The 12,134-nt window shown below is 48.2% G+C and overlaps 2 protein-coding genes across 2 annotated transcripts; both read right to left on the reverse strand.

The window, feature by feature from the left end:
• Positions 1-348: 348 nt before the first annotated feature.
• Positions 349-935, reverse strand: F5891DRAFT_1242249 (uncharacterized protein; the record flags this gene model as incomplete). The annotated part of the gene is made up of 2 exons (XM_041369743.1): positions 349-413; positions 515-935. 2 exons carry the CDS (start codon positions 933-935, stop codon positions 349-351), a joined length of 486 nt encoding a protein of 161 aa, XP_041216219.1.
• Positions 936-3,606: 2,671 nt separating this feature from the next.
• On the reverse strand, positions 3,607-4,811 carry F5891DRAFT_1167982 (uncharacterized protein; the record flags this gene model as incomplete). Its single annotated transcript, XM_041365450.1, has 7 exons — positions 4,663-4,811; positions 4,580-4,612; positions 4,362-4,534; positions 4,226-4,308; positions 3,967-4,179; positions 3,776-3,914; positions 3,607-3,718 (listed from the first exon to the last, which is right to left on the reverse strand). Exons 1-7 carry the CDS (start codon positions 4,804-4,806, stop codon positions 3,607-3,609), a joined length of 897 nt encoding a protein of 298 aa, XP_041216220.1. The 5' UTR covers positions 4,807-4,811.
• Between the last annotated feature and the right edge of the window lie 7,323 nt (positions 4,812-12,134).

Consider the following 12,134-nt stretch of genomic DNA (forward strand, 5'->3'; position numbering starts at 1 on the left):
GTACCTTCGCCTCGTTTCAGATCATGATGATCTGTCTAGTTAGCAGTTAACACAACGTCTGGATGGGGTGCGGCATATCCTCTCATCAATTATCCCATCCAATGGCGCGCATGCAATAGATCATAAGTAGAACATGGATTTTGAGTGATGTTATTGGGTAGTGTAGGATAGAAAAAGAAAAGTGCGATGATGAAAACAGCATCTTGATCAGAGTGGTGTAAAAAACGTACTCGGTCCGTCTCCTCAGACCCGGGGCTTCGTGGCTCGCGGCCATTTGAAAGATTGAAATACCCGTTGATCTCGTTCCATAGCTTCAGAAAGTAGATTTCGAAGTCCCACATCACATCCTCAATCTACCTCAACAAACATATCAAGCAGCCTTCGCAACCGAGATACCCCCACTCCTCTCCGAACTGATAATCATGATAGTGTATTACATTGTCTAAGCATCAGGGTCTAGCTGAAAATAAGCGGATCAGCGGGAGTGCTGCCTCAACGTGACAGTGAAACATACGCAAGCGATGATTTAGAACGATTGCAAGAACAGCTTCAATCAACTCCGCCTTCGCCCGAGAGCACGAAGATTCTTTCTCCTTCGCCTGAGAGCGTTTGAAAGTCATTCTCTCCAAGGGTTCGAACGGTAACTTCGCCATCCAAGAAGGCACATTTCCTTGATCTGGAAAGACAGCAGTCCTCACGGCTTCTTCATATGTGTGTGCGGCAGTAGCCACAACGTCTTCATATGCCTGGACGGCAGCACTCACAGCTTCCCTGACAGCAGCTGCATGCGGAGATGCCATGTACTGCTCGAGAGCGACATGAAATAAGCGATCAGACTCCTTCTTGTCCTGAAGATAGCGCCGCTTGTCGAAAATGTAGAAAGAGCGTTCGAAGATAATGACAACAGCTAAATGTCCAATAATAAGCAGGTTCATCGCAACTCGGCCTCAAAATTCACCAGAAATGAGCTGAACGATATTCTTCAAGGGTGATGAGTCAGAGGCCTGATAGAGTCGCAACATGAGAAATGTGTGCACAATCGGTAACCAATTGAACATACCGCAGAGAGTAACCTAGACCGTATCTCTACACAGTCATCGTCGTGAAGGTGATCCTATTGAGGGATCAGCGGTGTCGTTCGCTAGCAAGGCTCTGGACTCACGGACTGTCAACCGATCAGTGATATCTTCGGTGAGCAAGGCTCGAGCTCAATGGCAGATAAACACACTCACGGACTGTCGACGGAATCAGCAATTTCAATGGTCAGTGGAGCCCCAATTCGACTGCAGGTCCATGCACTTACATGCTGTGAATGGATGGCCGATGTATTCAGTCAGTATGGCTTGAGTTCGATGGTGGATCGAGAAACTCACAATCTGTTGACAGAGCGGTGTCGTGTTCGGTCAGTTAGAACGACATAGAATCAATACACCCACATCCTAACAATAAATCAGCAATTGCATCGATTAGGAAGGAAGGAGGGCTGCACACTCACAAGCTGGCAACGAATAGACGATATCTTCGGTCAGTAGCTGAAAGTCGGTGAAGGATTGATGTACTGACCTCCTGCCAATAGATGATCAATCGGGTTGGTCAGGAATGCTTGAACTCGACAAAGAATCAATGGACTGACATTCTATGAACGGATCAACAGGCGATGGCTTGATTCAGGAAGGCTACGCTTGATGGAGGATCAAACACTCACACGCTTTGAGCAGTAGGCAGACTTCAATCAGCGTGGCTGGAGCTTGAAGGAGGATTAAACACTCACACGCTTCGGGTAGTGGGTAAAGACGTGGATCAGCATGGATCTTACGCGAACGAAGGTCGACGCACTCACGTTCTGCGAACGGTGGGCAATGACTTGGATTAGCATGGTTCTTGCTCAAACGAGGGTCGATACACATACCAACTGCGAACGGTGGGCAACGACTTGGATTAGCATGGCTCATGATCGAACGAGGATCGACACACTCACGAACTGCGAACGGTGGGCAACGATCTGGATCAGCATGGCTCTTGCTCGAACGAGGATCGAGATACTCACGTTCTGCGAACGGAACGACTTGGATCAGGGTGGCTCATGCTCGAACGAGGATCGACACACTCACGTTCTGCGAACGGTGGGCAACGACTTGGATCAGCATGGTTCTTGCTCGAACGACGATCGACACACTCACGAACTGAGAACGGTGGGCAACGACCTGGATCAGCATGGCTCTTGCTCGAACGACGATCGACACACTCACTGTCTGAGAATGGTAAGCAACGACTTGGATCAGCATGGCTCTTGCTCGAACCAAGATCGACACACTCACCAACTGTGAACGGTGGGCAACGACTTGGATCAGCATGGTTCTTGTTCGAACGAGGATCGACACACTCACCAACTGCGAACGGTGGGCAAGGACTTGGATCAGCATGGCTCTTGTTCGAACGAGGATCGACACACTTACGTTCTGCGAATGGTGGGCAACGACCTGGATCAGCATGGCTCTTGTTCGAACGAGGATCGACACACTCACGTTCTGCGATTGGTGGGCAACGACTTGGATCAGCATGGCTCATGCTCGAACGAGGATCGACACACTCACGAACTGCGAACGGTGGGCAACGACTTGGATCAGCATGGCTCATGCTCGAACGACGATCGACACGCTCACATACTGCGAACGGTGGGCAACGACTTGGATCAGCATGGCTCTTGCTCGAACCAAGATCGACACACTCACCAACTGCGAACGATGGGCAACGACTTGGATCAGCATGGCTTTTGCTCGAACGAGGATCTATACACTCACCAACTGCGAGCGGTGGGCAACGACTTGGATCAGCATGATTCTTGCTTGAACGACGATCGACACACTCACAGGCTGTGAACGGTGGGCAACGACTTGGATCAGGATGGCTCTGGCTCGAACGACGATCGACACACTCACATCCTGCGAACAGTGGGCAACGACTTGGATCAGCATGGCTCATGCTCGAACGACGATCGACACACTCACTGTCTGCGAACGGTGGGCAATGCCTTGGATTAGCATGGTTCTTGCTCGAACGAGGGTCGATACACTTACCAACTGCGAATGGTGGGCAACGACTGGGATCAGCATGGCTCATGCTCGAGCGGGGATCGACACACTCATGAACTGTGAACGGTGGGCAATGACCTGGATCAGCATGGCTCTTGCTCGAACGAGGATCGAGATACTCACGTTCTGCAAACGGTGGTCAACGACTTGGATCAGGGTGGCTCTTGCTCGAATGACGATCGACACACTTACGTTCTGCGAACGGTGGTCAACGACTTGGGTCAGCATGGCTCTTGCTCGAACGAGGATCGACACACTCACGTTCTGCGAACGGTGGGCAACGACTTGGATCAGGATGGCTCATGCTCGAGGGAGGATCGGCACACTCACTGTCTGAGAACGGTGAGCAACGACCTGGATCAGGATGGCTCTTGCTCGAACGAGGATCGACACACTCACTGTCTGAGAACGGTGGGCAACGACTTAGATCAGCATGGTTTTTGCTCAAAAGAGGATCGATACACGAACTACCTGCAAGTAAACGCCCAACGTAAATGAGAACAACCTTCGAACTTTATGATAATCTTACAATAATGTGTGGAAACCAGGCGCCCAATGTCTTTATTATCCTCTCATAACCCTTAGATGTTGTTGTCTCAGCAGAGTCAATATGTTTTGAGAGTATTCTGGACAATATCAGTTACTAGCGCTTGCGGCAGGTGAATGAGACCATAGGTAGTTACCTCTCAACTCCATATTTCATGCAGATCTCCATGCTGGTCTGCTGTGTCGATACGAATAATTGCTGAAGTACTTCATTGTCCAGAGTTCCAGCCGTATGTTCGACGAGAATCCCGCAATCTGCACTATCCTTGTCCATGTCTAATAGATCAACAGTCATCGTGTATCGGGACTCAATCATGAACCGGCTTACTAGGAAGGCATACGTGACATTTTGGAGGCCATCGGACTTCCTTGAGAAACTTCAATTGTGGCCCGTCAGCGAATGACTCTTCAGCGTGTCCCGGGGCCAGCTCCTTAGCGTCTTTCCGAGATTTTCCTTCCTTCCTTAGCTTTGTGAATGCGACGTCGTATAGGGCGTCAAACTTTGTGAATAATACGATGACCGGTACTGAGGATTGTGATTCTGCGCATCAGTCGAACGTCAACGAGGGTGGAATGCGAAATCTTACTACTTCCAGTGTCGCATTGAGAGAAAAATTTATTTTCACCTGCAGTGAATGACCTACTAGCCTCGTCCATGGGAATGCAGTACCTATGTTGAATCTGTGAGACGGCATGTTGTCGCGATTTATCGGTTGCAATTACCAGATGGCATGTAGTTGATTCCTTATGTTCGTTTCCTTGGAACGGCGGGTGATGAATGTCTTGACCTTTTCGAATTCGGATACGCCGCCTGCCTCAAAACCACGTGAATCATGGAAAATGAATCCCGGATTGCTCTCAAACACCATTTCGGTTTCGATGTCATGCAGTCCGCGCTGAGAGCACGTCAGCTCATGGCATCAACTGAGAGCACACCTTACCTCTCTTGATGCCGTCAAAACTGCAACATCGATCTGATGTCGATCAGTCAGTAACATCCTCCTACTAGCAATGTGATGTCCACCTTTTTGCCGGCGCTGTTGTATATTTGTGGATTATCCCGTGTGTTGCAAACTCTCTGCAGGATAGTGGTTTTTCCTGCATTGGCTCTTCCTATGACGAGGATCCGAAAGCGACCGATTTTCTTTCTTATCTTTGCAGGATCCATGATGGGGGAAGTGGTACTAGTAAATGTCAGTCACGGAGAAGCGTTGGTGTAGCCTTATAATCAGTGCAGGGCGTCATGAACCCGGCAAATACCATTCGGTAGTTGGATAACAGGCAATCTTGTCAATATAGGAGAGCTGTGTGCCACATCTGCAAAACTGTGAAATGAACGCTTAACAATATTTAAGTTCGAAGCTATTACGACCTCTTACGACTTGCTGATTCTGAGCTCTGATTGGTGGAGATGCAGATGGCGACACGTAAGTGTTTGCAATGCCCAAAGATTGGTTTTATCGCACACAAGATTAAATAAAGACATGATAAGATGCGCTGATTTCAATCTACTACAACTACTAGACACCAAATGCTACTGCTAGTGTGTGGTAGAGTTCTTTGTCAGCGAAGTTATTGAGAAAATAGTCGTTAAAAATCTCCATCGAATTGCTCGAGTTGACCTCCTTGGCTAATAAAGTGTCATACACAGGGATCAGTTCCACCCCATGAGTGATATCGGTGATAGGAATTATAGAACTACATCGCTTTCTGGACTGTGGCTGCGAGACATTGTGAAAGAATGAGCGCGTGAGTCTCCACATCCCCGTCATAGGCTCAGGTTTGTCTCCGATGATGTCGAAGTGTTGAACATACGCAAGCACCTGATCAAGCGCAGGCGCTTCAATGGGCAGTGCAGTTGGCTGGAACACGGCTCGGACTTGGACTACACAAGGAACTGTGAAATGAATCTAATATTAATATATGCCAGAAAGGTTCTACAAGAACGCACCATTGCTCCTGTTGTTCTGAATGAGAACAGTATCACAGCGGCCGTAGGAGAACTCGCTGGAGGGGGGTTCAGCTTGCAACAATTGACTAGGCATGATGGTGCGCTCGTGGAAAGCTGAATGTAGCTGAATTCGAAACTTGAACCAAGCATTCAAGAGTATCCGGCTGCTATGCATATTGAGATCTCCGTGGTAGTTGATTGTGAAGTAGTGGTAGAGAGCCTGCGAGAAGTCAACAAGGTCATATAGCGTTTGAAGCTCAACGATGGTCAAGCGTTTGCGATCGGGGTTGATGGTAACGTTGAAAGCGATTTTCGCATCATCGGACACGATTCCTTTCAAGAAATGGTTGCGTACTGGGCGTGGGGCATGTAGGCATCGTTGAGCGTCTGGATTTACACGAGAAACCCAAGCTAACGCTGGGTCTACCTCTGGACCAGCGACTTCGTCATCTTCCGTGAAAACAACATTGAGAAGCGGGTCATTGCTAGTGCAACCAGAGGCTGACACTGGTGACGAAGCTAGTAGGGTGTAAAGCTCGAAGAGACGAATTGTCTCCTCCCGTTCAAGGATCCGCGTGATTTGTTGAACAAAATCCTTCTGTTGACTGGTCTTCTCAAAAGGGTGTTTGCAGTGGGTGATGAGAAGACGTTCCAAAACATCTGCTGAGTATTGAATGAGGGAGCCGATGTGTGGGATTGCGCGAGCGAAGCTCTGCATGAGCTCTAGTTTGGGGATGAAAAAATCGTCCTTAGCTCCACTTTTCCCTCGTCGCGCCTCTGCATCGATGATAGCTTGCTTATGTTCGTGAAAGACAGAAAGCGCAGTCGACATGTCCTTGATTGATGTGTCAGTATGAACCAGATTTTGTGCGAGGTAAATGAAATCGATCATCGCGCGAACCGCACGAATGAATTCAGGAGTTACAATTCCCCACATTGTAGGTACTATGGTGCGCTGGATATCGCGATGCTCTCTGCCAGTCATTTGCTTGACATGCGAGACACCTGACGTGAAATGACGCACACCCACACGCTTATGCTGACTCCGAAATCGTAAATCGAGCTCGTGTCCCATGGTTTCCTTGACCCACTTCAGGACATGGTCAAAGAAGAATTTGTGCAGAGCGTGAAGAATTTCCGGGGTGAGAAATGTCGCTGGGTTTGCGTATTTCCAGTCTCTCCAGAATGGTAGGTGGATGCCGCTCAGGTGCAATTTCTTCGCCTCCTTAAGGAAGCTAAAGAGATCCCAGGGGTCAACCCTATCGCAGAGCTTGCGGATGAGCTCATATGTATCGACTCCGTTGCGTGGAGGATATGCTATGGCGTCCCCAAACTCCTTCTGTGTGGCTGTAGTGACGGGAGATGAGTTCTTGGAAACACATGCAATCATAAGTTGTTCAGGAAGATCGGCGATATGGCTGATGAGAGGGGTAAAGCAAAAACGTCTATGTGCTGAAGGATCGACCATGAATTCACCGACACGTGCAGCGATCTTGAGTTTTGAGCAGACGAGGTCGACACATTTGTGCCACAATCGCGTCTGAAGAAGAGTCTGATAGTCCGAGTTGACGAGGAATTTTGGTATCGGCATAAATGCGACACATCGCCATGCATGTGATGTAGCTTTCATTAGGACATCAGATTGGATGTTTCCGATGGTCATGAATAATGGGTGCATTTCTAGTCCACCGGTGTGTCGTGTGACGGGTGTCTTGTCCGAAGCGGTGATAATTGGTACAATAGTAGCACCTTCAGGAAGCTGGTCCTACGACGTTTTGAGGATCAGCGATGCGGCTAGGAACGAAAATAAATGCATGCCTGTATATTCCAGGCATCATCTGATGTCCAGAACTCTCCAATTTCGCGCTCTTGTCCATTGTAGATATGGTGAGGGTCGTAACACATGTGATTCGCGTACACTGGATTGGAAAAAAGCTGCTTCACAACTTCTAAACCGTCTCTCCAGATGAGGTGAATCGGCTGCTCAGTCTCATAACCCTTCAGACGAAACTCAGTACACTGCCATTTCGGTCCACATCCAGGAAGTTGCTCCAAGTAATAGAACAACTCGTCCTTTGATTTGAATTGTGGTCGCTCTCGTGTCTTGAACTAGGAGACAAAACAGATGCTAGTCAGACCAAGAGACTGAAATTGACACAAACGTACCCATTCCAACTTCAGGAATTGCTCTATCTGAGTCTGTGAGAGATTCTCAACTAAAAACTTCGCTAGTGACCATTCTCCTGGGCCGTCGAATGGGTACCATGGGTTCACTTGTCGTTCAGGCTGAAGGCGATGGTCTTGCATTTCTTGAAAGAGATTATGGGGAGGTGGATGGTCCGGGAGAACGTAGTGGTATCCAGATCTGGGGTGATATTGTGCTCGTACATTGCTTTCTGGCGCTCGTTTCAATCCTCTGGGTGCAGGGAGTGTCGCGTTTTGGCGATAACACAATCGATTAAGATGGTCCGCGACTGCCTCGTGTGAATTGAAATGATCATTGCACAGTGGGCAAGACACACTGCCAACGTCAGTCCTAATACTGAGATCAGTGTCAGGCCTCGTGCTGGTAGAGTAAGTAGCGGTAAAGCATCAAATGACCCATGCTAACCTTGAATGAGTATCACCAAAATCATAGGTAGACTCTTGAAAGAATCCGGGACCGAAAGGGTCATAGTTTCTGGGCTGGGACTCTAGCTGCGGGGCGACCTGTCCAACTGAATGCACAGCGCCATAGTACTCCATGATGGAAAAAGTGTTAAGTCTTTCGAACTCCGCTGTGTGTTATGCTCTCAACAAACGCCGTATACTCACATAGGGGTCAGCAATATTTAAGAGTGCTTTACATGTTGTACAAAATGCGAAAACAATACTTCAAATTTTGAGTGGTCGAAAACTCCATGTATCTGTAGACATTTTCACCTTTGATTAAGTAACAAATATATAAATTGGCATACATGTCTAGCTAAACTTGAAATTTTGGCGGTCAAAGTTTTGTCAAACATTAAAACCCAGTGTCAACAAAGAAAATGTAGTTAGCTATACCCTACAGTATAGTAGGTATAGCCAACTACATTTTCTTTGTTGACGCGATTGCTTTCCTTGGGTTAGCTACACCTATACTGTAGGGTATTAAAGATGTTTTCTTTGTTGACCGAAGAAAACATCTTTAATACCCTACAGTATAGGTATAGCTGACTACTCTAATAAGCGGCCCATGTAGTTAGCCTACCTATACTGTAGGGTATTAAAGATGTTTTCTTTGTTGACCGAAGAAAACATCTTTAATACCCTACAGTATAGGTATGGCTAACTACATGGGCCGCTTAGAGGCCAGCCCACCCCCAAAACTGTTCGTGTTAAGAGTTCTGTCTCAGGGTTAAGTTAGCTATACCTATACTGCAGGGTATTGAAGATATTTTCTTTGTTAACCAAAGAAAATATCTTCAATACCCTACAGTATAGGTGTAGCTAACTTACCTCTGAGGCAGAACTCTTAACACAAATGGTTTTGGGAGTGGGCTGGCCCCTCTAAGCGGCCCAAGGAAAGCAATCACGTCAACAAAGAAAATGTAGTTACCCTGGGTTTACAAAATATATATTTGTTACTACTACTGCGCTTGAGCTAAGTCTTTCGAACTCCGCTGTGCGTCATGCTCTCAACAAACATATACTGTGCTTAGATATCAAGTGACAAGCACGCACTCGGGCAGCCATTTATCATAGATGTCAAGACTGCAAACCAATATGCGTTCAATCGACGGTCAAAGAATGAACACCCCCAGAAACTCCAGCAGAAACTCCAAATTTCTCAACCCTCACAAAGCCGCTCCAGTCTCACACAGTCAAAGGACTACTCCCCCCCCCAGAAGCCCCAGTATCTTCAATGACCCGCCCAGAAGCTCTTCTCCACTCAGCAGTAACTATCTATCCTCCCCCAGCAAGTACCACAACTTAGATTCAGATGGGTCTGCTTCCTCCGAGGAATCACTTCAAGCTCCTGCTGTCCTATCAGGACAGGTCAGGCCACTCCGTGCCCAAAAGAGACTTACACGGCCTACATATGGACCTTACAGGCGGAGTGCGCTCTCTGTCAAAGATGAACGCAAGTTCACGAAGTTGCTTAGTAGACCTTACTGTGGCAACTCTAGTGATACCGAAGACGGTACCATGGTAATCAGGCTGCGACTTAGGAGGTTCTCAATGATGCTAAGTTTTGTATTTCTAGGATCAACAAGTATTTTCGCGTGGCTTGGAACGCTTTGATCAAGATGGAGTTCGCTACGTGATCGCATACAAAGAAGCTGCCCGTGAAACTCAACGGGCTCGTTTTGCTGTGTCCCAGTGGGAGATGGAGGAGGCCTCACAGCTGAGACGCCTTCGCCAATACATTCATGCGAGGGAGAGAGAACTTCTTCATGCGAAAACCGAAGAAGTCGAATCATTTATGAACATGCTGGTTGATCGGGACGATAATCAAGTCACTGCTGACCTTGATTATCTTGTCACGTCCCGCGAATCCGAGCGTATCGCATTGGACGACCTTGACAAAGATCTAGACACTCTCACAGACCATGCCTTTCGCACCGGCATTCCGAAGCTGTTATCAGCCTGATTTTAGCGAGGATCGATCCGAATTCGACGACACGGGTGATCACGAACACGAGGCCAATGGAGGTTAAACTGTTCAGGTTGCGCATGTTGTTCTCTTTCAAGGTGTGTGACAACTTTTCCTGCCAGACTCTTCGTCCTTACGATTTCCAGCAAGGTTGTGTTAGTAACTGTGTTTTCCCGCAAACTGTTCAACATTCTACAATTTATGTAGCTTCCTGAATTTCACCTTAAGCATAAAAGGCGCCCATGGCGCCTTTGAATTTCATTCGTTGTGTATCAGTGTTTGTACTGCGTCCGGCATCTCATGAATATCATTTAACTTTGTTCCTATCAGCACAGCCAATTGTATGTAAGTCCACGAGTAAGTATCGATAATCGCATCTCTTTTGCACTGCTACCACAATGTCGAATGCCCCCCCACAACGTCGCAAGAGTCGACGATCTACGACAAAGGTGCGTAATCCGTTTGAAGAATCTTCTACCAGTAATAATATTTCATACAGAATTTGCCTGTCATTCGACAGGAGGGGTACAATATCGCTGGAAATCCCTCTACCTCACAGCTAGGTAGCGCAAGCGATGTACCACGACATATACGCTACGATACCGACTCCACCCAAATCGTCTACCAAAATCCGGACCAGCAACACCAGCTCACGCACGAGCACCAGCAACACCACCTCCCGCACCAGCACCAGCAACACCACCTCCCGCACCAGCACCAGCAACACCACCTCCCGCACCAGCACCAGCAACACCACCTCCCGCACCAGCAACACCAGCTCCCGCACCAGCACCAGCAACACCAGCTCCCGCACCAGCACCAGCAACACCAGCTCCTGCACGAGCACCTGCAACACCAGCTCCCGCATGAGCACCAGCAACACCACTATTATGGACTTACCTACCCTTCCACGAGCAGAACATCTTTTCCTCCAAGTTTTCGCAGTGAGGTTCCTGCCCCTAGGAGGTCCCTATTATCTGGGGACTACCCTAGGGTAGCAGGGCCAGACCGAAACACTCGAAGCCGCCAGGCTCCCAAATTTCAAGTGGCCTATAGCCTAGCGCCAATGCGCTTCCAGGAGGAAGAGTTTATGGATGGTGTTGTGTATGCAAGTATCCACAATCTTGATGTTCCTATTGCTGCTGACCGTAACAGAGGGTAGGAGAATCAGGCATCCAAAGGAGAATCACACGAGAATACGCCCTCCCCCCAGTCAGGCCACCACGAGTGGTAGGTTCTGTGTCAGATTCGTCTGGAGTATCCGCATCTACGTCAGTGCCGGTGTCAACGTCCGCATCAGCGGCAGGATCAACGTCTGCACCTGCACCATCAGTTCCCGCGCACATTCCAGCGCCTGCACCATCAGTTCCCGCACACTGTTCCAGTGCCCGCACCATCAGTTACCATGCAAATTCCAGCCCCCGAATCGGTCGTGTATTCACCCCAAGGTGCATATGACGCGAAAAACGCGGTCCACAAAGCTGTCGCGAAGGCAGCTAGTGAGATTGTGATGCGAGACGCATTAAATAAGTGTTGCTTACCGACAACCTCCGAAAAGCAAGCTACAGCACGTCAGGCACTTCTCGATTCATGTCATGGTAAGTCTCGAAAACGATTCAATGTATCATGCTAACATTTTTTTTTCAGTATCAACGAAAGACTGGGCCGTCCAAAACTTGGGCGCGCTATATAAAACGGTCACCGTGCCAGTCACAGATCTCTTGTCGAGTTTCGGGAGCGTTGCTCATGGAGTCGTTCAACGGGCATATGGTCTCCGCATGTCAGTCTGGTCCGAAGAGGACGAGGCAGCGCACAAAAGAATGATTATTCCAGACCTTGTTGGTGAAGACTACACTAACTTTCATATACGGCGACACTCTATCAGTATGTTTCCATTTATTTTCTCGAATGTTTCTGATTTTCAGTA

This window comes from Suillus fuscotomentosus (genome assembly GCF_016647785.1).
Source record: "Suillus fuscotomentosus strain FC203 chromosome Unknown F5891scaffold_454, whole genome shotgun sequence".
Lineage (NCBI taxonomy): Eukaryota > Fungi > Basidiomycota > Agaricomycetes > Boletales > Suillaceae > Suillus > Suillus fuscotomentosus.